The sequence below is a fragment of the Thamnophis sirtalis genome, unplaced genomic scaffold (assembly GCF_051295495.1).
Source record: "Thamnophis sirtalis isolate CommonGarterSnake01/CBP01778 unplaced genomic scaffold, rThaSir2_p1.2 scaffold_5, whole genome shotgun sequence".
Taxonomy (NCBI): domain Eukaryota; kingdom Metazoa; phylum Chordata; class Lepidosauria; order Squamata; family Natricidae; genus Thamnophis; species Thamnophis sirtalis.
The window spans coordinates 106,970,425-106,997,622 of NW_028261385.1; the positions used below are offsets into that span (position 1 = coordinate 106,970,425).

Here is a 27,198-nt window from a genome sequence, read left to right on the forward strand (position 1 = left end):
ACCACTGTACCACACTACCACTTTAGACTGTATTGTGGGATTCACTTCTGTTGGCATTCAAAATAATGTTGCTACCTTCTTCTGGAAATTCTAGCATTTTCAAACCTTCCAAAAACTGTTTCAATACATTCCTTTCTGGAAGCTTGAAATCTTCCAAGAAATGTCTCAATATGTTCTCTGAAATGTCTGAATTCCTAGCTCATTCCTCCATGGATAGCTTCCAATTTTCCATAGAAGTTTTTGTTTTAGTCATGGAGGATCTAAGGCTCAAATAATCCAAAACTATTCCTCGGGGGAGAGATGTTCATAGAGGAAGGGCATGCTTGGGGCATAAACAAATGTTGTGTCACTCCTGATGGCATTACGAACACAGCAGAAATCCCACTGCATTCCTTAACATGTACTTGCAGGGCAATGCTCACAATGAAAGATTTCTTGTAATATTGTTGTTTAATCCTAGCCATTTTTAAAACTCCTCTTTTTGTAAGTCATTGGCAAACGGTTGCCCATCTTTACACTTTAACCTGTTGCATTTGATATTTGTAGACATGTTTTAATCTTTCTGTTTCTTTCCCTTCTTTGAGCTTTGGAGAGATAACAAGATATCAATAAAATCTGGGCGTTGTTTCCTGGCTTTAGTGAGGGAGAGCTAGTCCATGGACAGAGAGAACAAATAGAGCTGGTAGGCATGAATTTCTTGTGGTCTGCTGCCCTCTGCTGTTTCTATATATAAGGTGGGAAGGATATTTTAAAATATGATTGAAGACCAGCTGGGTTAGATGAGTCTTCATTTTGGAGGGGTTCCAAATAGAAGTCTCCCAACGTTAGCAACAAGAGACATTGTGCAGCTTTTTCTTCTTTAACTGATTTTATCCAGGAAACAAAAGGGGGGGGGGGAGAAACAGTATTGGGAAATAGATGAGTCTTCATTTTGGAGGGGCTCCAAATAGAAGTCTCCCAATGTTAGCAACAAGAGACATTGTGCATCTTCTTCTTCTTTAACTGATTTTATCCAGGAAACAAATATGGGGGAAACGGTATTGGGAAATACTGAATAGTGGAATTTAACAGACATAAATAAGATAAAGCAGTGATGAAAATACAATAAAATACAGTAGATAACAGGTAAATTGTAAGTGTGGGGGCATACCCATCTCAGACTCTGAGCAACAAACAGCAGTTAAAAATATAAATACAGCAGCTAAGTAAAAATCATCAAACCATTAACAGCTACATCCCCTAGGCCAGTGGTCTCCAACCTTGGCAACTTTAAGACTTGTGGACTTCAACTCCCAGAGTTCCTCAGCCAGCTTTGCTTGGAGACCACTGGTCTAGGCGACCCCCCACTTGCCATCACCTTAACACAGATATGAATGAGGTTAGGTGATTGCTTAGAATGGCTGATTTAGCCCTCTACTTGTCTGAAAGCCTCCAGTCACAGAGATGGTCTACGACTCTACACCATCACCTTTCTGAAAGAGTGCTAAACCCATGTCCCAAAGGAGCAGCCCATCTCCCCCTGCCTATCACAAGTGAACAGAGGAGAATAGGAAGGAGATTGAAAATGAATAAGCACTGCAAGAAAATGACAGTGGTGTCAGAGAGTAGTGGTGGCCAGCATCTCAAACAGTAAAAAGAGTGTAGTCACATGAAGGCTAATGCAGAAATTCTGCAATGCATTAATTGATGACAGACCCATCAACATACAGCTGGCAAAGTCCCCCTGTTTTCCCCAATCCTAGTTTTTAAATAAAGAACTAACAGTAGGCTAGTTTCTGACAATAATAAAGATTGATTTAATATAGGTCTAGCATTCTTTCTAAAGAATGCTAAGTCCATACACATAAGGTGTCCAAGTATGATCTGGGAAGCACTTCAGAAAACACCACTGTTACTTAGGTAGAACTATTGTAATCAGGATCAAAGTACTGTTTCCTCCCTTATCCTGACAGGCTTACCCTGTTTCAAGGTGTGAAAAATCAATTGGTCTTTGTAGGCTATTGCCTTGGAAGGAAGCCATGGGGCCGCAGTGATTTGAAAGAGAGGTAAGAGAAACAAGATAGGAATCAGCAATGGGAAACACAAATTTCATTTGGTGTGGGATCAATTCAAGGACATGTAGGAAGTGCTTCAGCTCAAGAATGTTCAACTCAAGAATCAATTTTATATTCATAGTTGTCAGTCAAGAGTCAATGTTGACTGACAGGTGGTTCAGGTGGTCAGGTCATTGATCAATGCTTTCCTCAATATAGTAGCACCCTCTCATAACAGCCAGTGACACAGCTGAGCAGTAGGTATCTTGGAAGCATGATCTCTTTAGGAAAGCATGCTGTTCTCCAGCAGTTCATCACTCTTTGGCAGTCTGCTAGCAATCTCACATAGGCTTTGTAGGAAGCACTGTTCCCTAGTCTGGAATCTGGAGGAGGAGGGGGGGGGATCTGGGAAACTCCCAGTTCTTGGTTAGTACTGCTTGTGGACCTTAGACTTGAAAAGGTTGCCAAGATCTTATATACACAGCTAATCTTGCAGTCTCCCCTGAAGACTGAATTATTCCCATGCTAATAAGAATTCATTCACTGCATTGCATTTGGTATGCATCCTCCATAAAACTTGAATAAATCTGCTGCAAATATTTGCATCAATTGACCTTCTTTCTGTGGCATTCTTTATGGCTATCTTGGATTTCTGTTTTATTTACTTGTTTTGAAGCTGATATATGATAATGTGTGTTTGTGTGTGTGTGTGTTTGTGTGTTTAATAAGCTTAAGCTAAAGGTCACTAAATGACAAAGTCAATTATTTAAGCTTGTAAAAGCAATTGGCCGCTATAATTGCGCAATTCTGTAAATTTGTTTTCAAAGTGGAATTTGGAATTTCCCTTATTTGCTTCTCAGAAGTCACCTGACTTATTTGAAAAAAAAAAACAACCATCCCTCTTTGGTTGATCTAAGGCTAGCAAAAATAAGACTTGTGCAACTGAATTATTTTAATATGGTTTTCGTTGGCTGAATTGTTTAGGGCTACAAGAAATGAAAGATAAAATTTTTAAACAGCAGAGGGAGACAGTGTTCCTTAACGAAGTTCCATTGTTTCTGAATAGAAATGTTGTTCAGTGCTGGTAGAGGAGAAAGGCAGAAAAGGCAAACAGAAAGAGAGGTCCAGCTGCAGAGACAAGGCGTTAAAGGTAAATCACTCTCAATTTCCTTTTCAGAAATAGGTATGCCGAGTATCTATTTTGGGATTAAGTTTTCTGCTCTAGTTTCCTAAGAGGTGATGCTTCTTCCAAGAGATCCCCGCTCTTTGAAGCGGGTATCATACTTTTTAAAAGAAAGTTAGAAGTAGCTTTATGTCAAGTTGAGCTCCAAACCTTTTGGCTCTGAGAAGTCTCCGGTCACATTGTCCACCTTATAAAATTCAACATACCTTTAGGACATGGTTTTACTTGCTAGTTGACGGTGAGAAATTATAGACAATGAATTCATGCTAGTTCCATTCTTTGGGGATGGGATTTTCACTTGATTATTCTGTTCATCCACCAGGCACACTTCAGGGGAGGAAACGTCCCACTGAGCAGGGTGCTGGGTTCTCTTAAATCTCATGATTCTGTGGCTTTGTGGAAGGAATAAGGATGGTGCTCTTACAGATATGGTAAGTTACTGAATGAACAGAGGATTGTTGAACAAATAACTTGGGACTCTGGTTAATTACTTTCTTTGCTGGAAGGCCACTTCCAGATGAAAGTCAGGGTGGTAGAAGATGTCCTACAATCCACTTGAATAACTGCATCTTTCCAGGGCTCCCAGCTGCTCCAGTCTCGTGTCTAGGACCTCTGCTGCACATCCTCATTTAGCAGAGTGACTTTTCTGGCAGCAGTATCTCATCTGGGTCAATAGTAAGGGCCAGGAAAAACCCCATTGTCCTTTGGAGGCTCTGAATCAAGTTGCTGTGATTGTTACAGCCTATAGTGTATGGCAGTGGTCCCCAACCTTTTTATCGCCGCGGACCAGTCAGCCTTTGATAATTTTACCGTGGCCCGCTGAGCGCGCGCAGGGGTGGAGGGGCGTTGTTCGCGACGACACATTGATTGCGTACCTGCGCGGGGCTCTCTTCCCTGGAGCCTTTGTGCACAGCCCAGGAGCTTTTGCGCACGGCCCAGGAGCCTTTGCGCTGCAGCGATCATATCCCCCGGCCGCTGCAGCGATCATGGCCCCCGGCCGCTGCGCGGCCCGGTGCCAGGTACTCCACGGAACGGGGGTTGGGGACCACTGGTGTATGGGATGGAAAGCTAAAGTCTTCATACTATGTGCATTCCCCATGGCTTTCGGAGCGAGCCACTTGTGGAGTCACTTCTGTTCAAGGCAAGCAGCATATTCCTCCTCATTATCTGTTCTTAGGTTTTTGCACTGAAAAGGAGTGTGCAAGGACATTTCTTTTCTTTTCTTTTCCATCAACATGATCTCGCAGAGGTTGCAAGGACATTCAGATTGCACATGTTTGTGTCCCACCACCCATGCATTGGAGCCAAACTAACTATGGCTTAAGCCAGTGTTTCTCAACCTTGTCAACTTGAAGATGTCTGGACTTCAACTCCCAGAATTCCCCAGCCAGCATTCGCTGGCTGGGGAATTCTGGGAGTTGAAGTCCAGACATCTTCAAGTTGACAAGGTTGAGAAACACTGGCTTAAGCAATGGTATATTATTAGCCATGGACCTCTGGGAAAAATCAGGATGTCCAAGCTGGAAGATCTTCCAAATACATTTTTTTCCAGTTCTGTGGGCGTAGCTTAGTGGCATGGTGTGGCTTGGTGGGGGTGGTTTGCTGGGCGTGGCAGGGAAAAGATACTGCAAAATCCCCATTTCCACCCGACTCTGGGGCCAGCCAGAGGTGGCATTTGCCAGTTCTCCAAACTACTCAAAATATCCGCTATCCAGAACCTGTCAGAACCTGCTGGATTTCACCCCTGGTCCAGGGGCGGAGTGTGAGTTTGACAGCCCTGCCCAATATTGATCTTTTCTCTTTTAGGAGCTTCATTTCCTTCCTCTTCCTGTCCTACACCGAGGCAATATCCATGCATGGAGAAATTCTGTCTCCAAATTATCCTCAAGCATATCCCAATGAGGCTCTGGAATCCTGGAAAATAGAGGTTCCTCCTGGTTATGGCATTCATCTCTACTTCACCCACCTGGATATCGAGCCATCTCAAAACTGTGAATATGACTTTGTGAAGGTACAGGGGCATATTTGTCTGTTGGAAACTTGAGAATGGAGATGTGTGTAGGCTGACGTTTGCCAGGCTGTGTACTGAAACACCCAGCTAGGAAACTATTTCAAGCAAGATATAAAACTTTTCTGGTGATATGTAAAAGTTAAGGATATGGATTGTTGAAGAGAGTTGAATATTGTTTCCATGCTAAGATCACACCTGTGCTACCACTAATGAATGAATTAACTACTTTGCCTGCTTCTGTATAGTAGATTTCAGTTAAGTCCATTATGGTAACCTCAAATAGAAAGTTTCTAGGACATGAATCCCTGTGCTAGATTGTTCTCTGGCTGTGTTCATAACTGGCACACAACCCCAAATGGGTAGAACATTTCCAAGCTAGTGAGTTTACCTAATTCACAATATTCTGAGGATGGGACATTTACCCCAAATTCCAGACATGGGAGCCTTCAAGCCTCTCATTTGTCATGATCTACTGTTAGCTTTTTGTTCTTCATTCCAGCCTTATGGCATCTGGACACAGATTCAGCCTTTTCACAGCTCCAAAAGCCTTCTGCACCCCCACCCCCTAGCAAAGATGGCTACTTCCCTCAAGGAATCTTGGCAGAGAGTGCCTGCTTGTCATCCCTCTCATCCATGTTCATGTTCCTGATTTGTTTTTTTTATTTTTAAAAACCTATAGTACTTTTTTCCTGTGGACCAGCCAACACTCTTTGTTAAAACAAATATTTAGTGGCAGCAGCAGCAGGAGACACGAATGCTTATGGGAGGAGTCTCTGACAGCCATCTTAATTTCCCTACAATATATGAAGATGGGGTGGGTGGGTAGTAAATTAGGATCTTAGTGTCTGCTGCTATTTTTAAATGGCAAGAATATTTAAAATAAATGCCATGTTTAGCCATCCACTACAGCTATTATCACAATGCTGGCCCAGGACAGCGCACATCTGTATTCTGAAGGAATAGAGGGAAAAGATAATTGAATGATAAACTGAAAGCATGAACAAAGTCTTGGACATGCTATCCCAGCTTTCAGGAAGGGAGTAGCTTCAGAAATGTCTGGACTTCTGGATCATTACCTGGAGACATGGGGAAGTGGAAGCAAGTGATGAATCGTGTGTTGTAATGTTGCAACCCAAATTCTACCCCTTATGAACTTATACATGCAATGTCTTCATGCAAGTAAGAATGGATGGAGCTTGTGTTGTGATTTCTCTATGCCCACTTCATCATTTGGATAACGCTGTGTATTAGAGGCCTTTACTTCAGTGATTCTAGAAAAGCAGCCATTTTCTGAGAAAATTAAACTTTGGGTGACATGAACAAAAAAGGGGATGAAGGGCAAATATTGCTGGATGATATTGATGTCATTTAGATGACAAAATAGGTTTGGCATTAAGGGGCCATTTTGAAATCATGGTAAATGAAATGCAAAAGGGCAATTTTTACCCTAAACCTCCTCAGAGCATCCCAGCATACAGAAAAAGAGGCAACCTTGTAGACTCTACTGCTCTAAGAGCCACAAAAGGGGAGTTTATGGGCTACACTTGTTGCATTGTGGCAAAAGAGTATTGAGGAATTGTTGCAAAGGGCTGCTGTCATGAAACCCAAAGATGACCTTGGTCAATATCTGCCAATGCGTTACTGTAGAAAACCATGTTTGAAACCCAGAAGGGGGAGAGGAATCCTAAAATGACTCCATCTTGACTCTGTTGGGTATAAGACAGAGGGGAAAGAAAACACAGGGAGGCTTTCAAGGTTCTGTTAGTCAACAGTCAATTTCCAGTCAATCTTATGGAGTCTTTTTCCTGACTTGGCCTACCTTGAAGGACTGGCACAGAAATATGAAAGAAGGATGTTCTCTGGTCCCAAGGATGGTTTACAGCATTTTGGATAAAAATATAGTTAAACATAAGTCTTTATTCTTGTTCATCTGATCCTTCCAGGTCCTGTCTGGTGAACAGGTGGAGGGTCAGTTCTGTGGACGAAAAACGAGGCGCGCACGGGGTTCTCCTATCCTGGAAGAACTCCATGTGCCCTACAATAGTTTGACTATCCTATTTCAGTCTGACTTTTCCAATGAAGAAAGATATACTGGATTTGCTGCCTATTACACTGCAATTGGTAAGTCCTTAGCTGTCAGGGGCAAAAGATCAGGACCACACATGATGTTCCAATTGAACTGATTTATTACTAATCATGCCTTTGCACAAGAATTTACTCAACTACTGTTAGCACGATCTTGATTAGATTAGATAAGGGTAACAGAATTCAAGAAGGGGTGGACTTAGTCTGTTTGTGACTATGCAGAGACTCTAGGTTGATTCCTATTTTGACTCCATCCACAGGCTCTGTCACACCTTCTTCTATATTAGCTGTCTCTTATGAGCAGATAAAGGTGTGTGCCTTGAGGAGAATTACCAAAAACTTTTTTTTTTAATGGAACCATTTCTGATTCCTCTGAAAGAAGTGAACCTCTCTGCCCCATTCAAGAGCTCAGTCTTAACCTTCCTGGGGGAAGGATATTGCAAAATCCCCATTCCCTCCCCACCCCACTAACCTGCTTTCCAGCTCTGTTCTCCTGTTCAGGGAAACAAAAGAAGATCAGCTGGGAGGCTGGGAGGCAGCGAGGGGCAGGACCAGCTGGTTCTCTGAACTACTCAAAATTTCCACTTCTGGTTCTCCAGAACCTGTCAGAACTGTCTCAATACCACCTCTGCTCTATTTCCTGTAAAGGAGGGCTCGGGATTTAGGAAAGACATTACTGAGATTCCCTAGGAGACAAAGCCAGGCTGGTAAAATCTTGGGGTGGTGAATTATTGTTTCTGTCATCTTTGCCCCTATTCCATGGAGGATTTTTCTACATCACTTTTCCTTTCTTACAGATGTGAATGAGTGCACAGATTTTGTGGAAGAGGCCTGTAGCCATTATTGCAATAACTATATTGGTGGCTACTATTGCTCTTGTCCTCCTGAATATTTCTTGCATGAAGATAAGAAGACCTGTGGAGGTATCATTCATTGACTTGTAGATTATACACCTGCATGGAATCAGTGACAAAACGTTCATTGTGATGTTAATAGTCATAACACTTGTATGCTGCTCAACTCCCAATGATTATGGCAGTTCACAACAATCAAACAAAGAAATTACAATAAAAGTCAATAAAACAATGGCAAACATGACAGACTAGAGGGAATGAAATGAGGGAAGTTTCTCTCCCCTTTGCCAAGGGCCAGGGCTTCACAGCTCTTCGAAACAACAGCTAAGTGGGAGCCATCTGGCTCTCTGTGGGGACCTCCTTCCAGATGGCATGTGCTGCTGCAGAGAAGGCATGCTCCTGGGTTCCCAATAGATAACATTGTTTAATCAAAGGTATCCAGAGTGTGCCAACTCTGCATGATCAAATTGGGCAGGCAGGTGGTCTCTCAAATAACTGTTCCCTCTCTGTAACCAAAACCACTGTGTGAGTGCAGAAGGATAAGGCTTGTGTTGTTGACATCACAATGCACATTTGTCATCATCATGATTAGAAATAGATTTGATTTGTATCTGCATTCAAGGGGAAAGCTAACAGTAAAAAATAAAATGAAAACACAAAGAAGTAAAATCTTAACACTTCATTAAATTATTGTTAATTTAAAATGAAAACAGTTGACTACATAGAAGAATTTCCTAAAAATAGAAAGTATAGAATTAGCCACAACTCACAAATGAACGTTTTAGTATGAAACCAACATCAGAGGCTTTCTCTTATGAACCTGACAAACAGACTATAGAAAGTTGAAGAGGGCATCTTTTGCTGACTCTAATTTCCCAACACTTTAATATAGGAATAGATGGGTTGTCATATTTGATAGCTAGCGGTTTTGGTTTTAAAAATCAAGAATATGCAAGTTTACATCCTTACACTGAAGTCCAAACTGAGGTAAAACTAAGTAACTTTATTTACAAAATGTGCTGCAACAGTTTCACAATGATCTCAGCTTCCTGAGTTTTCATTCATTTGTACTCAGATTTATTTATTTATTTAAAACATTTATTCAGCTACTCATCTTACATTGAATTCTGGGCTCACTTTCCTTCTGCTTCATCAGTTTTGTTCTCCATTAAAGAAGAGAACTGAACAGTCATGTGGGACCAAGAGTGTCCATAGTTCATTGCTTCCTATTCAATTGTCACTAACAGAAGGAGCAGGAACATTCAGGAAAAAAACTTGAGTCCATGAAATGTCTGAGATAGACCTTTTAATTGGTCCTCTGACTCTGCAAAACCTTCCTACCAATATTCAGCTTAAAGCTAATAAGATCTTCATTCTCACACCACAATGTTCTCTTAGAATACCAAATCTAGAGTATGCCCTGATGCATGTGTGGGTCCACATGTTGATTAGGGTAAGTGCCTGGTCCCCATGGTTGATCTGAACTTCTCAGAGATTTCCCATTTAGAAATTGTGTATGGATATCTAGCCTTATATTAAGGCGTATATATAGTATTTGCAGAGCAAGTTTTCTTTAAAACTTAGACAACAGTTAATTTTTAAGGGGGAAAAATCTGAACCAATATGGGTCATTCTCTTATGAGCCTCCTTCAGAAATGATTGAGATGGGAACTTAGAGAAAATGTATGGAGTTAACCAAGGAAGTTAATATCAGAGAATATGTTCTTCTGATAAACTACATCATCTTCTCCTAAGACAATACCTTGAGAAGGAGAAGCCCAAGAAATTCAAATGCAGAAACTTCAAATGAAATATGTGATGGATTGGTAAAAAATATTATATCCCTTTCATATCACCCAAAGCACTGCTGTTGCCAATTCACTGTGCCTACTTTTAAACCATAAGGAGAGCCAAATAGTAACCACAGACTTCCGTCAACATTATTTCTATTCTTTCTGACATTGCTTTTCTTCTAAACTCTAGTGAACTGCAGTGGGAATGTATTTACCGAGCTGTCTGGGGAAATTACCAGCCCCAACTATCCCAGGCCATATGCTGAGAACTCCCACTGTGATTACCATGTCATCCTGGAACCAGGATACCAGGTGATCCTGAGCATTGGGAACAACGACTTTGAAGTTGAGCCAAGTGACTCAGAAGGAACTTGCCCAGATGCCTTGAGAGTAAGTGATTGTGATGGTTCTTGATTATGAACTTTTCCTGTTTAGACTGCATCCTAACTTTGTTCCTTATGAAAATGAGGGGCTGACTTGACTTTTACAATCCATTGAAGTCCTGGAATGTATGAATTGTAGCAGTGTAGAATGTCTGAGCAGGAACATGGCAAATTTGCTTTCCCAGCAGTGTGTTCAACTTTGCTCTCCTGCTAAATAAAATTAGAAGGGGGAAAGGAGATCTACATAAATGGACTGAACTTCAACATATGCAACAGAAGGACACTTGTATACTCTTGACCTTGTTGGAAAGATTTGCTTCTGTTGCCTTAGAAATTCCCTTTCTCCTCCTGTTCATTCTTCTTTTTCCAGATGTTTTAGTGATCTTCTATAAATAGAGACAATTTTCATTTAGGATGCTAAAAGATCATCTCTGGGTCTCAGTTTAAGAGCAGATAGATTACAGTGAAATCAAATAACAACTCTAAAAATTAATAGCAAAGTCAACATACTTTGAGGGAATCACAACTGAAGCTCCCCTTCTACATGTATAGTTAATTCCAGCGAGATTTCTCAGATTTCTCTTATCCACACTCAGTGAATAATGGGTTTTTGCAGAAATCAAATAAAAAGGAGTCAAGATATTTCTATGCTCAAACAATGGCTATTTATTGTTAAAACCCGGTTCCTGCAAATGAATGCAGATTTAAATATTGTATTGTAGTGCTATTGGTATCCCAACATACAAAATCTTTCTATCACTTCTTAGTTTACCACCAAAGGATTACTGGCTTACTGTCATATCTAGTAAACACATTGGATATTATGGGTTTCACTGTTTCTTCATGTGCCTAACTGAGTGATAATTGTGTTTTGACACAATATTACTAGCGTGATATTTCATACATAAAATACATAGTAAAGATTGTGTCTGGGACTCTGAACTCACACATCTAGCTCTCTTATAGATATTTCAGACCATTTTGACTAATGCTCAGCTTAAAAACTCCAGGGAAAAAATGAAGTTTTCAAGCCCTTCAGGAAAAAAGGAAACAAAGATCTAAGCAGCGTTTCGTATCTAGTTATTCAGTAAGAAGTGATTAAATTCTGTTTTTATATCAAGATCTATGTTTCTTGCATTCTGTGCTAATTCTTAAATAATCAGGGAAAAGAAACCAAAGAACAAAATTTTTTCTTTGGTGTCTCTTTTTATTTGAATTAAAAAAAATCAGTAAAAATTCAGGATAGTAATAATAGACTGGGCCAGAGAAAGCAGTTGCTTCATTAAGGGAATGAAGCGAACCCATTGACATTCTTCTCTACCAAATATTTAAAGACATTTTAGGAGAACAAAGTGAGTGGAATATTGACGTCTGATACTTAATACTCAACCATGGCATTTCTAATTGAAATAGCAATCTTCTTTTTAGGACTAAATCCAGACCAGTCAATATTTCATATCCAGTTATTGAGTAGGAAGATGATTGTTCTGAGTATTCTGTGTTCTTTCAGTCTCTGGGAGGACTGACAAATGCTTAGCACATTCTTACATGATATGTCATTAAACGTATTTAATAACATCAATAACCTGCTTCTATTTAGATTTTGCTGCTCAGTACATTAATATTGAATGCATCCTTAGCTGTATCTTTAATTCTTCAGCCGACAGCCCTTACGCTTATTTTACACCTGGAATGTCTGCCTCAGTCTTTTGACTACAGGGAGTCCTCAATGTATAAACACAACTGAGCCCAAAATTTCTGTTGCTAAGCAGGACAGTTCTTAAATACATTTTGCCCAATTTTACGACCTTTTCTCTCACAGTTGTTAAGTGAATCACTGCAGTTTCTAAATTAGTAACACTAATGGTTATTAAACCATGAATCATGCTTCCCCTGTGCATGTCAGAAGGTTGCAAAGGGGATCGCATGATCCTCAGGACACTGCAATCATCCTAAATATGAGTCAGTTGCCAAGCGTCTGAATTTTGATCCCGTGACCATGGGGATACTGCAGTGCTTGTAAGTGTGAAAAACAGTCATAAGTCACTTTTTTCAATGCTGTTATGACTTTGAAGGGTCACTAAACAAACTGTTGTAATTTGGGGGACTACCTTTATTACAATGCTTCTTTTTCTTTTTCTTTTCTAACCTTTCTCCAATATTCCTACTTGCTGTTCTGTAGGTTTCGGCAGGGGATCAGAATTTTGGTCCTTATTGTGGCAGTACATTTCCTGGGCCTCCTAAAATCAACACCAAGAGCAACACTGTGGACATTTTCTTCAAAACAGATGAAGTTGTACAAATGAAAGGCTGGAAAATCCGCTATTTTGGGGACCGTGAGTAGATCTCTTCTGCACTGTTCCCTCTAAGCTGCGCGGCTGCGCGGCTGCGCACGTGGCAAGAAACTCCCGTGCAGCAGTTTCTAACTGCCGCGCAGAGATTTCTACCAAAGCAAACGTGGGGAAGTCCTTTGCAGGCGGCTAGAACTGGCCGCCCACAAAGGACCTCCCCAGACTTGTTTTGATGAGCCGTCCGTGGCAGTGGTGCCTCTCCCTCCACGCGGAGTACGTGAGCTGGCCCCCGCGTTATCCCTCCCCCTTCCTCCTCTGCCGTGCTTTTGAGGCCGCGGGAGCTAGTAGGAAAGCTGCGGAGGTGGAGGCGGTGGCAGGGGTAACCCAGAGCCCAGCTGAGGTGCTCTGAGCGGAGGGGGAAGAAGGAGAAGAAACAAGAGGACTGGTGGCTTTGCAATGCAACCCCCTGGTCCCGCCGGCCGCGGATTTGATTCGGCGTAAGCGGGGGCCGAACACATGCTGCGCCATGTCTTTGCTGTGAGGCGGAGTAATTCAACACCCCCCCCCAAAGAACGTGTGTGTGTGTGTGTGTGTGTGTGTGTGTGTGTGTGATTCCGCTTGATGAGATGGTGGTAGAAAAAGTATACGAATTGCGAATTGGATCAAAATTGGTGGCCAAAGGAGTGGAGGGAGGGAGGGAGGGAGAGAAGGAAGGAAGGAAGGAAGGAAGGAAGGAAGGAAGGAAGGAAGGAAGGAAGCCCTGCCCCCTGTGAAAAAAACTGAAGATGGAGCAGTGAATGAATAAACCATAAAAGCAACAAACAGTTAATGCGTAAGTAAGCTGAGGAGCAAGTTCTCAACTAAGGAAGCAATATAAGAAAGAAATATAAAAAGCTCAATATGCCTAAACACATTTTAGTCTTCATTTAATTACTTGTATTGTAGTCTGATGTAACATCTTTTTAAAGTTAACGTTAGTTAGAAAAGATAGGGTACAAAACTTAAATAATAAAAAAATTGTACATTCATTTTGAAAAATAAATGCAATACTTGATTAATTTCATATCTTTATTTAAAATAGTTTTCGCATGGCATATGATTTTATTGACTCAGTTGGGAATGATGTGGATGTTGTATCTGATTCTGAGGTATATATATTCTTAAGTAACATAACATATAGCATATTGTCCAAACTTGCTAGACCATTTAATTGATCTTACTACTTTAAAGGGGGAGAGTATAGTGTTTGAGTGGCACTTTTCATGCCTGGCATTCCTCAGGCTGAAACCTCGCTCACAATCGGCGCTTGACGCTTGGAATGTTGCGCAAATGTCCAGCAGACGTAATAGCAGTTCAAACTGTTGCTCTCTTAGGTGCTCAGGCATGAAACTGTGCAGCTCAAACACTATACTTTTCCGCTCAAACTGAAAAAAAATTAGAGGGAACATTGCTCTTCTGAGGAAACAATGGGGCGAATTCAAGTGCTGAAGTAGGGAATTGGATTGTTATAACAGGACAAATGTTTGTTTCCAAGGAGCAAACAAAAAAGGATGATATTTGCAGAATGGTAAATGAGTTACTATCAGCAGAAAAGAATGTTGTCTATAAGAATTCTTCTTGAGTTAATTACATATTGTCCTGGACAAATTTTGAATGGGTAGATTATGGGGGCTAGGAGCTTTCTTTGACTGTAGATGAAAAAACTTTTGAGTTGGTTTGGAGTAGTTAACCCCAACTCAGGTCCACTAAAACCAGGAGCAGAAGAAAAATGCAATATCGTATCTAGGATGTTTATTGTGCAATGCTTTGGAATGGAATTTCCTTCAAAACTGGACTATGCGAAGTAGTAATATGTCATTACTACTACATTATCAGTTCCTTCCCCATTTTGCATTAAGTTAGAAAATATAAAACAAAATCATCTCAATAAAAAAGAATAGGAATCCATGTTATATATAGAGAGAGCTCGTTTTCAAGATCAGTTTGGAAGGCAAGAAGATTTTAGCAGAAAGCTTTGCAATTCTGGTAGATCACACCCTTCCTTTCCTCTTTCTCCTTATTCAAAAATGCTAGGACAAGAAAGCATACTTGGTCTCATTGAAGAAAGGGTGAAGTACTGGCCAAACTCAAGACTTTTACTGGTGCTGATTCTGACTGTTGGTGATAGAAAAGGGGACAGGTGTGTGTGCTTGTATATGTTTGTATACCTTAAGGTCATTGATTTCTGATACCCTTTTCCCTTTTTAAAGCAATGCCCTGTCCACAGACTGTTATTTCAAGATCTGTTCAGCATCCCCTAAGAGACTCTTATGTCTTTAAGGATTCTGTGAAGGTGACTTGCATAGAAGGCCATGAGATTGTAATGGTAAGTAATTTGTGTTTTGGATTGAAGGCTCTCCATAAAGTTCCTGTGGAACCTGTTGGTGCTACAGTGGTTCTTGATTTATTCAAGGAAGAAACGACAAACCATGAATTTGCATGTTATGTGGCACAACCATCATTTCTGGGAAGCCAACATCATGTTATTTCCCTGAATGACAATAAGAGAGATCCCACAGTTCTGCAAAAGAGTTGGTTCTCCTTTCTGACCATGAGTTAATGCCAGAAAGCAATGATGGATAGGCTAAAGATCAACTGCAGGAAGGCTGGCTCAGCCACATGAACATGAAAGTCTTGCCTGCCATTTCAAGACAGCAGGAACATCAGCAAACTCCCAGCTTAATTTGCCAGCACTGCACCTTTCTAGACAAAAGTTGGGAAATAGAAGGAAGCCAGCACCTCTCAGGATGCTCTTGTTGGTGAGTGGAAACTCACCAGGGCAAACTCAGGTGACAGATAAAAGAGGAAAGAAAGAGCCTATAACAAATTGTGATGGCACCAAAGCGATGCTGTGAGTGCAATGAAATCATCCTAGAAATGCCACACTTCCATTAGAATCTCTGCATTAGAAATATAAATGCAACCATTTGTATGATTTGTAACTTGCTCTCCCAACATGCTCTCCCTCTGTTTTCTGCAGGATCAAAGGTAGATAAAGCATATGAGTAAGTTTCAAGGAAATGAGGATTCCTGGCATCATTAATTAAAAGACACACTTCAGTTATTCAGTCTTTCATCCTCTTAATGGATCCCCACCACCACTGGTGTTAAGAATACATAGAACACATGATAGGAAACTTAGACACGGAGAAATCCTAACCGTAACCCTAATCAAGATATTTTATGAATGAGGAATGGTGAAACAAGCTTCATACAAAACTTTATTCATTTTTGCCTTAGCTCAGTATATAAAAAAGAACATTGTTATTTAATACTCTATTATAACATGGTTTCTCCTTGTTCCCCCCAATGTCTACAAGAATGGAGCTCATGCCTGAGGGCTTTTCTCAGAAGTGCTATACATCTCTTTTGCTGACAAAAACTTCACCAGGATAAAATCTGCTGTCTCCACTGGGGACTCTTAAACTGCCTCTATAGGCAAAAGGGGAAATGAAAATCCTAGGTGTTTGTACTTAATTTGTCAAACTTTGGCTTGTTGCTTATCTGAGTTTCTGCCTGACCCAGTCTTTCTGAATGGATTACCAAATCTGCATTTCTAAAAGGTGGGCTCCTCAGTTTCTGCTTGGGGCAGGGTTAGGGGATGGTTTTGAGAAATGCCTTGATTTCTGAACTTTGGCATCTTTCAACAAAGGTTTGTGCCCAGACTGTTAGATTGCTGATCAGGCTGGTTTTTTTTACAGTGGATTAAATGCATTGAGAATTGCTGGGGGAAATCTGTTCCTTGAAGGAGATGGTTGGTTTAGAAATATGAAATACAAAATGGTGGGTGTTTTTGTTTTGAAAGTAAGCTTCATGTTTTGCTCATCCATGTGTGTGTGTGTGTAGTATGCCTCTCCCTCTCTCTCTTAACAAGGCAACTCTAACTATCCTGGAGCCCACCAGATATCCACCTGGGAAATGGTGGGTAGTGGGAGTGTATCCAGTTTGAAAGAGCCAGGTTTTCCAACTCCCCAAAAGAGAAAGGCCCCATGGAAGACTCCACAGGTTCCAGAGGAGGCAGTTTGTTTGTCTCAGCCTGAAATGGGTAGTAGGTATTGGCCCAATTCCTATGGCCTTTTGACAGCACTGCTGATGGCAAAATGAATTAAACCTTCTGCACCTTGAAAGTGCTGTGAATTGCTAGGTGCAAGTGGGGAAAGGTTTCTTCCTCATTCCTTTGGAAGTGTCCCAGGGCCTTCCCCCACTTGTACCTAGCTACAAGATAAACACGTCATGACAACCTTGTTTTTTTCCTGTCCTGTCTCCAGGACAGGAGTTCATCTGATCCCCACCCAATACCACAGGCAGCTTGAAACACACACATGCACACACAGACAGACATACAGTTATAAAAAATTTGAAAGATAAAACTAAGGAAAGTAAACTAATAAATGCAGTGTAAGTGGAGGGGGGAAAGCATGGAAAGAAATAGAAAAAAGGGAAAGGAGAAGGGGGAAAGAAGAAAAGGAAAGTAAATCAGGAAAGGAAAGAAGAAAAAATAAACATTTGGTCTTCTTAAGAGAGTTAAAATTTATACTTTACTTTCTCTTTTTAAGGTTACAACATACCATAGTCTATAATCTATCTTTTTTTAATACTTTATTGAAAAGACAATGCCATATCAGGGTAACAATTATAAATAAAGCAAAGCCAAAGAAAAATCAATAGCAAATCTTAACATACTTAACAAGCTAATAACTGTAACAGTAATATATTTACAGTAATTATAATAATACAACCAATGGAAAAAAGAGAAAAGAAAATGAGTTTTAGCTAAATTTCTACTTACATTAGCCTATTTACAATTTTCCAACATTATATCCATAATTCTAAGGATATAATCTATTCTTTTTAATCACCATACCCATAAATCACATTCATTTTTTTCTTTTTTCAGCATAATGTCCATAATGGGTTTCCAGTCATTAATAAATGTGTTTATTCCCCTTTTTATAACCAAACTAGTCAGTTTTGCCGTCTCTTCTAATTCTGTCATTTTCACAAACTCTGCTATTTCGGAATCCTTCTTTCAGCCACGAGGCAGTACAAGATCCTTCTACTCTAGCTGTCAAAGCAATGGCAAATGGAGCTACTCAGATTACAGCTGTGTTCGTAAGTGATTTACAATGGTCTCTGATGTGTTTTCTTATGGTCTCAAGATAATAATGATACGATACAATATGATAATGAATAAAATGTGAGAAGCAGATGTCTTGCCAAAGCAGTAAAAGTAGATGAATCACAGGGCTCAGAGAAACTTTAAAGAATCATCCTCCTATACATAATTTTCCTCACACCTGTCAGCAGGTCTATGACAATTTTCCACGAACAACTCGCCACAGCCAACTCATCACGGGATAACTCACTATGGCCAACTTGCCATGGGTCAACTCATTGTGGGACAAGTTACACTAATATCAAACAAATGGTGGAATAGAATCATTAAAGAACGGGTGCAAAAGGAGGGACAAAATGTGAATGCCAAGCATTAAAATATGTTTTATTTATTTTAAATAATTGAATTGAATTGTTAAATTGTCCTGAGGTGAGTTGTCCCACAGTAAGTTGGCTGTGGAAAGTTAGCGATGGCGAGGTGGCCACAGCGAGTTGGCTGCAGTGAGTTGTCCCATTCTGCCTGTCAGCCTTCCATTATATAACCACGCTGGATCAACCACAGAGTATATGATGGGTGCTGTATAGTCAAAAGCTGTGGAGGTTGAGGAGGATTTAATCATTTAATCCAGTATAGTTTGAAAATCTTTATATGACATGAAATACTCACCTATAGAAGTTTTGCCTGAGGAGGGCTACTCTTAAGAAATAATGCAACATGGGATGGATGGATGGATGCAACATAAAGGAAAATGGAAAGGTGAACTACTCTAATCCTGCCTCACTCTGTTTTTCATTTGCCTTGCAGCTGTAGACTGTGGTGTGCCTGATCCCATTAAACATGGAGATATCGTTTACCTGTCAGGATCGGAGGAGACACAGTATCAAACCACTATCCGTTATGAATGCCACAAACCTTATTATACCATAAAGGGCAAAGGTATGTCCCATCCTTTCTTTCCTCCACTGAAACCTTCCAAGTCAGAAATTAAGAACACCATTTTGCTCATTTTACAGTTGCCAGCCTCAGGAAGACAGGATTGGGGTGGGAAGGTTCATTAGGCTGGGAACCACTAAAAGTATCCTGCCAAAAATTGAAGTACTATGAAGAGTAAGCATAGTGATACAAAGAAACAAGATTATCATGATCTTATGAGTCTTCCTCGCCTTATAGTTCAGTCTTTATGATTTTTCTGGCGCCTTGGCTATTGTGTACTACATGGCAGAGGCTGCAACCTGAAACATCTGCAAGCTATGTGCTTCTTTCTCTGTGCCTCCACACAGCAGATCTTCACTTTCTATCTGCCCCTCACAGCTATTCTGTTCCCCACGAACCCCTTGTTTTTATTTTTCAAATCTCAACTGTATATTCTTTCAGTTGTTTCCATTATCTTCTTATATTATCTCTGTATCTTATTTACCACATTCCAGTTTCATTTGTTCAGTTAGAATGCCATACTCATTAATAATTTTGTCTTTAATAATTTTTAAAGCAAAATGTGTGTGTGTGTGTGTGAGAGAGAGAGAGAGAGAAAGAGAGAGAGAAATTATTGGTTAAAATGTTTGGTAAATCAGTTGATAAATTCCTTTTACAATTGTTACTTTTTTTAACACATCTTTGTTGGGTTGATAGTAAGTCGTAGCTGAATGCTTCTTGGAGTTTGTGATATATTTTATAGTCTTTTAATCAGAATTAATGATAATATTGTATTTATAAATAATTGCTTTATTTCCAAAGAAACATATCGGTGTTCATCCGATGGAATATGGGTTGATGAAGAAGGGAGATCAGGGCTTCCAGTCTGTGAGCCAGGTACAGTCTATCTACTGTATAATTCTCTGTGCTTTTCTCTAAAAATGAAGTTCATATCAAGTTGCAATTACAAAATAATAATGTTGCTTCTCTTTTAATTCCAAAATAACAGTACTTTCTGTGGTACCTCTTTTGCCAGAGAAAATTTGTAAACTTTCTCCAGTTTAAAATTTTATAAAATTGTAATGATCTGCCACACTCTGAATTTTATTAGTTTAATTTGTTTTGGAAGATTTAAACCTTTCTTTAATACCAACCCTACCAGAAGTTCTAAAACAAGGAATCATTTTGGGAATCCTTGTTAGGACATTGGCAAGAACAATTGAAGTATAAGGAACAATCCAAAGAGGAACCAAAGAAGAATCTGAAGCTTGCTTGGCTTAGTATTTTTTTTATGTGGGTCAAGGAATCATACTCTGGATTATAGGTTTAGTGGGCTATGCCTATAGAGTTGTACCTATACTATTTTTCCTTTTTCTCCCATGTTAATTGAATATATCTGTTTCTGATATTTATTCTGCTTCCTCTCTGACTAAAAATGGTTTCTTCTGTTTTTGCTTTAGTTTGTGGAATTCCCAAAAAAAGTATTGAAGAAATAGGGAGGATTTATGGAGGCACGCTTGCTAAAGAAGGAAATTTCCCTTGGCAAATCTACTTTGATGAGCCACGAGGTGGTGGAGCCCTCATTTCAGAACAATGGATACTTACTGCAGCTCATGTGCTAGATGGTGTTCCGTACCCAGTTCTCTATGCTGGGTTGTTCAATGTGAGTCAAAGGGCCAAGAGTGCTACTGAGCCACTGAAGATAGTGGATACATTCATTCATCCTAAATGGGCCAAAAGTGGATCAGGGACCAGGACAAACTTTAATCATGACATTGCTCTCTTAAGATTGAAAGAACCTTTGACAATGGGCCCCACTATTTCTCCAATTTGCCTTCCTGGCACATCCTCAGAATATGATCCACAGGTAGGGACATTGGGCTACATATCTGGCTGGGGCAAGACCGATGCGGTTCGAACAACTCCTAGATTATCAGTGAGACTCAGGGCAGCTTGGATCCCTGTGGTGAACATGGATACATGCAGAAATGTGAAACAAGACATAGGTTATGTCTTCACAGAAAATATGATTTGTGCTGGGGATGGCCGGCAGGACAGCTGTCAGGGAGACAGTGGTGGGGCATATGCTATCAAAGACCCCCAAAATGACACACGCTATTATGTTGCTGGACTGGTTTCATGGGGGCCAGAATGTGGCACTTATGGTCTTTACACTAAAGTGACAAATTACGTGGATTGGATCAGAAAGGTTATGAAGGAGTATAGAGAACCTGAAGAGTAGATGATTCCTCTCCTTATACATTATCTGTCTACCAGGAACCTACTGACTCTCAAGAGGTTTTGTCAAATCCATAAATCTAACATGCAAAAAGAAATTTGCAGCTAAGATCCATATTATTGCACGTCGCTTTACATTGCCTTTCTCCTCTTTCTTCAGGATAAGTAAAGTAGTAGCAGACCAGAGGTGGATTCCTACTGGTTCAGACCGGTTTTGCTGAGTAGGTAGTAACTTGGCCAGCCACACCCCCAAACTGGTTCTATTGGCGCCATAGCTGCCACCATCTTGTTTTTTGCTTCTGCGAATGCGCAGAAGCATTTTTTTACTACTGTGCATGCGCACAAAGCAGGTCCCTGAGCAAACCGGCAGTAGCAGAAGCCGAAACCCACCCCTGTACCAGACGTATTACGTTTTTCTAGTTTTGAATTGCTTTGTCTTCTCTTTCTTTAATTAGGCTTCATTTATTTCTTTTTTGGGAAGCTACTATAGACCAAATTACTTTTAATTCATGCAAGAATATTGCATTTTTAGTCTCCCTGGGTTTTGACCATTGGGAAACGAATTGCCAGCTACATCATAGACCTGGAGTGCATAGCCACTGTGGGCAGCAGAAAATTCTAGAACATAATCTACCCAAATATTTTTTTTTCATTGAAATGAGTGGCAGCCAGCCTTCATCTTTGTATTGCTTGTGTAAGAGAAGCTTTTGCGAGAGAAGAGTCTCCTGGATTCTGCCCAAAGGACTCTTTGTGTCCTTCTTGCATAAAAACCAATATACACTCATAAAGACAAGAATATTTTGCTTGTAGTTTTCATTCTTTGTATGATACAGGTTGCTTCAGGGCCTCAACAGGTAATATCAGTGTCAAACAATGGGAACATCTTCTTTCATACATGGAAAAGTAAAGGTAAAGGAGTCCTTGTGGATTTTACTCTGCTAGTCATTAACCAACTTTATGCAGTGGTGCCCATCTCCGTTTCTAGGCCATTGAGCCAGCATTGACCAATGACATTTCCACAGTCATGTGGTCAGAATGACGTCATGCCACAGCTCAGAGTGTACAGCAAAACAGGGAACACTGTTACCTTCCCACCAAACTGGTACCTCTTTATCTACAGCTAGTCCTCAACTTATGACCACAATTGAACCCAAAATTTATGTTGCTAAGTGAGAAATTTGCTAAGTGAATTTTGTCCCATTTTATGACTTTTCTTGCCACATTTGTGTAAATTAAACACATGTGGTGATTGGTGGTTCTGCTTCCTTAATAAACTTTCTTTCCAATCAGCCTCCATGTTGTTTCCAGTGTCTTTCTCCCAGCTTGGAACTGAACCAGCTGGATTTTTCTTTTAACAAAACAAAGAAGGAAGGAAGGAAGGAAGGAAGGAAGGAAGGAAGGAAGGAAGGAAGGAAGGAAAGAAAGATAGATAGATAGAAAGAAAGAAAGAAAGATAGATAGAAAGAAAGAAAGAAAGAAAGAAAGAAGAAAGAAAGAAAGAAAGAAAGAAAGAAAGAAAGAAAGAAAGAAAGAAAGAAAGAAAGAAAGAAAAAATCAGCCAGCAAGCCAGCCTTGACAGGCCCCTATAGGCTATCCGAGAAGTTTCATGGTATCTTTATTTGCAGATCGGATTTAAAAAATAAAATAAAAGGAAAGGAATTATTTTAAATATGAAAGTACTGATCCCCATAAGACAAACTCTTTTATTAAAAACAGTACCATATGCTGAATGATGAATACAGCCTTGTACTTCACCTGACACAGACTCTGAGAATGAGGCAGAATATTGTCAACTGCCAAATATTCTTGAGCAACTTCCATTTAGAATTCAGAAATTCGATTGTGTTATGTTAAGTTGCACATAAACCAAGGACTTATTTACTCCGTTGTGGCTCTTTGTGTATTTTTTTCATCATTTCCTAGAACAGAACTTTGTGTACTCTGGACTGGACCATAGTTCTTTTTCTGCTGCAAATATATATCAAAATGCTTCGTTTTAGATTGAAATCTTGTCCTCATCAGGGATTGCAATATTCACTGACAAGGTTTTATCTTTTACAAAGTCCCACAGTCCCAATTTAATATGTTCCTGCTGTTCTGGTTACTTCTGTAAGGCATATCTTTCTTCTTTCCCTCAAAATGTTAAAGTTGCCAATAGCTTTACACAGGATTAGGCACATTTGGATAATAAAGCTCTCTCCAAACACAAACAATACTAAAGTCCTCCAAAACATTCTAAATAAGCCAAAAGTCCCAGTAGCCCTAGAAGGAGGAGGAGGAGGAGGAGGAGGGAGGGAGGGAAGGGGAGGAGGAGGAGTGTTTATTACATACAGTGTAAGGACTGTAACAGTCACTGTGTAGGACTAACAGGCAAAAAACTAGCAGAGCGCATCCATGACAACCAAGTAGCAACCAGAAGACATGATAAAAATTCCTTAATTTTGCAACATATGGACAGACTCAACCATAGTTTCAACTGAAGAAACGCTGAACATCCTAGATCAAGCTAAATCCAAAAATGCCAGCGAATTCCTGGAAGCCTGGCGCTCAAGACATATCAACCATTAGTAGGAGGGAGGGAAGAGGAGAGGGTAGTAAAGAGGGAAAGAGGGAGGGAAAGAAAGAGAGAAGGAGAGTTGGAAGGAAGGAGGGAGGAAAGGAGGGAGATTAAGAGAAAAGGAAGGAGGAGGGAAAGAGGAAGGGAAGGAGGGAAGGTATGTGAGAAGGAGGGGGGACCGAGGGAGGGAAAGGAGGGGGAAGGAAAGGAGAAAAGGAGAAAAGAAAGGAGGGAAGGCAGGGGAGAAGTAAGTAAGGGGGGAGGGAAGAAAAGGGTATGGAAAAGAAGAAATGAGGGAAGAGAAGAGGGAGGGAAGGAATAAGATACCTAACCTTTGATGTTTATAATGATTTGATAGTATGGGAATATCTCGAAATGTAGTTGTATTGTTTTTTACAAGTTATGGATGTTGTATTTTCTTTTTACCAATAAAATCTTTTTTAAAAATTAAAAAAAAAGACATATCAACCATTAACAGGCATATAGACATAAACAACACTGACATATCATTCAAATGATGCAATCAAAAAGCCAAAAAGGAAACAAAAAGCCCTAACCATAAATCAGCACCCAGATGAGGAGAGGTTATTACTAGACCAACAATCAAGAAGTAAACAATACCCCAATCAAGGATCTACCAACTCAAACAAAGAAGCTAACAGTAAACAACAGCCTAATCAAGGAACCACCAGACCACTCCCACCAGCATTGTCAGGGTAAGCATATACTATATAAAATGACCGCAAACCTCACTTGTTTCTAGCACTGATAATGTTACCAAGTTGGGGTAATGAAATGTCTGCAAAAACAACCAAACTCAAAGAGCACCAAGTACCCCACAATATACATAGTTCTGGGAGGTGCAGCGAAAGCAAGTTTTCTTGTCCTCATTATAAACTTCTGTAGGAAGTTAGCACCCACTCCTCTCCTAGAAGAATGAAATATTCTAGGAAATATTAAAAAGGCAGAATATTATATTTTCCTGGATAATAAATGGAGAAACATGTTTTTTAGGCAGGAAGCAGACACACTCTTAATACCCCCCACCCTCCACAATAGCCCACAGCCCACTCTCTCTAAATTATTGCAATATTGTAATTCAACATTATGCAAACACAAGTAGTAGAACAAAATCAAACTAGAGTCTTGGATTTTAAGAGAGCTAATTTCAATAATTTAGAGAGAGCTTGGAAAGAATTCCATGGATGAGAATCCTCAAAGGGAAAACCACTCAAGAAACTTGGGAAATTTTGAAAAATGAGATTACAAAAGCTCAGTCTACCACAATACCAATGAAGAAGAAAAATAACAGCTCCCAAAAGAAACCAGCATGGCTGCATAAAGAACTCTCTGACAAATTGAAAGACAAAAAAGTTAAGTATAAAAAGTGGAAAGAGGGGGACATAACTAAGGCAGAATATTAGCAAATAGCCTGAGCCTGTAATGAAGTGAGGAAAGCTAAGGTTCACAATGAAGAAAGGTTTGCCACAAAAGTAAAAAATAACAAAAAAGCTTCTTCCAACATGTTAAAAACAAGAAAAAAGTTAAGGAAACAATTGGTCCATTGCTGGGAGAAAGTGGCAGAAAGGTGACAAGCAACAGGTAGAAAGCAGAACTATTTAACTCATTTTTTGTATCTGTCTTTACACAAAGGGATAAAACAGTCCAACCTATCAAAAACAGCACCACAAAAATCAGTTTAGGAACACAGGTTGAAATAGGGAAGAATATGGTAAGTGAGCACCTGTCTACCCTAGACGAGTTCAAATCACCAGGACCGGATGGATTACACCAGGGCTGGGTTTCGACCGGTTCGCACCGGTCCCTGCGATCCGGTTGGTCGCCGAACCAGGAAGTAAGTAACTTCCGGGAACGGCGAAGCCCCCCCCCCGCGCCCCCGCGCGCCCGCACACCCGCGCCCGCTCCTTACCCGTTTTTTTCGAATTTCGCGCTTTCCACGCATGCGCAGAACGCCTGCGCAATCCTCCAGGAGCAGCTGGAGCATCGCGCAGACGCTAGTACGCATGCGCGCGCCACATGCGTGCGCGAGGACGCTGTGTGTGTGTGCGAGGACGCCACGTGTGTGCACGCGCGCGCCGCGTGCATGCGTGAGGACGCCACCGGCCTCGTTCCAACCGATCCGGTTGGAACGGGGCGAGAAACCCACCCCTGGATTACACCCTAGGGTTCTGAAGGAACTGGCAGATGAGATCTCAGAACCACTGAACTCTATCTTTCAGAGATCCTGGAGCACCGGGGAACTACCAGAGGACTGGAAAAGAGCTGATGTGGTTCCCATCTTGAAAAAAGGGGAAAAAATAGATCCAGGAAATTATAGACCTATCAGTCTGACCTCAATACCAGGAAAGATTCTGGAAAAGATAATCAAGCAACGAATTAGCAAACACCTAGAAGTAAACCATGTAATAGCCAAAATCCAACATGGGTTTGTCAAAAACAGATCATGCCAGATTAATCTTATTGCATTCTTTGACAAAGTGACAAAATTAGTGGACCAGAGGAATGCCGTTGATATAGTTTACCTGGACTTCAGTAAGGCATTTGATAAAGTAGATCACAATCTACTACTAGATAAAGTAGTAGATTATGGTCTACTTTCGAATCCATCCACCAGATGGATTTGAAACTGGCTGACCAAGCACACTCAACATGTAGTCCTCAATGGAATTGCATCTACATGGAGGGAAGTATGCAGTGGAGTATCCCAAGGCTCTGTTTTAGGCCCAGTACTCTTCAACATCTTCATCAATGATTTGGATGCGGCAATAAATGGGGAACTCATCAAATTTGCAGATGATACTAAGCTGGCAGGAATAGCCAACACTCCAGAAGATAGGATTAAGATACAGAAGGATCTTGACAAACTTGAACATTGGGCACTATCTAATAAAATGAAATTCAATGGTGAAAAGAGTAAGGTTCTACATTTAGGCAAGAAAAACGAAATGCACAGGTACAGTATAGGTGGTACTTTGCTCAATAGTAGTAACTGTGAAAGGGATCTTGGAGTCCTCGTGGACAACCATTTAAATATGAGCCAGCAGTGTGCAGCAGTTGCCAAAAAAGCCAACACAGTTCTAGGCTGCATAAACAGAGGGATAGAATCAAGATCACGTGAAGTGTTAATACCACTTTATAATGCCTTGGTAAGGCCATACTTGGAATACTGTATTCAATTTTGGTCACCACGATGTAGAAAAGATGTGGAGACTCTAGAAAGAGTGCAGAGAAGAGCAACAAAGATGATTAGAGGCCTGGAGACTAAAGCATATGAAGAACGGTTGCAGGAACTGGATATGTCTCGTTTAATAGAAAGAAGGACTAGGGGAGACATGATAGCAGTTTTCCAATATTTCAGGGGTTGCCACAAAGAAGAGGGAGTCAAATTATTCTCCAGGGCACCTGAGGGTACAACAAGAAGCAATGGGTGGAAACTAATCAAGGAGAGAAGCAACTTAGAACTGAGGAGAAATTTCCTGAAAGTTGGAACAATTAATCAGTGGAACAGCTTGTCTTCAGAAGTTGTGAATGCCCCAACACTGGAAGTCTTTAAGAAGATGTTGAATAACCATTTGTCGGGAATGGTATAGGGTTTCCTGCCTAGGCAGGGGGTTGGACTAGAAGACCTCCAAGGTCCCTTCCAACTCTATTGTATTCAGTGACGTGCGGTGAGGTTTATGGC

At 40.5% G+C, this 27,198-nt stretch overlaps 1 protein-coding gene across 1 annotated transcript; it reads left to right on the plus strand.

The window, feature by feature from the left end:
- Positions 1-2,972: 2,972 nt before the first annotated feature.
- On the plus strand, positions 2,973-22,822 carry C1S (complement C1s). The gene is made up of 12 exons (XM_087716459.1): positions 2,973-3,183; positions 3,539-3,647; positions 5,023-5,227; positions 7,171-7,348; positions 8,110-8,235; positions 10,150-10,349; positions 12,525-12,678; positions 14,883-14,998; positions 17,706-17,784; positions 18,593-18,724; positions 19,523-19,597; positions 20,161-22,822. Exons 2-12 carry the CDS (start codon positions 3,628-3,630, stop codon positions 20,940-20,942), a joined length of 2,067 nt encoding a protein of 688 aa, XP_087572585.1. The 5' UTR covers positions 2,973-3,183; positions 3,539-3,627; the 3' UTR covers positions 20,943-22,822.
- Positions 22,823-27,198: the final 4,376 nt, after the last annotated feature.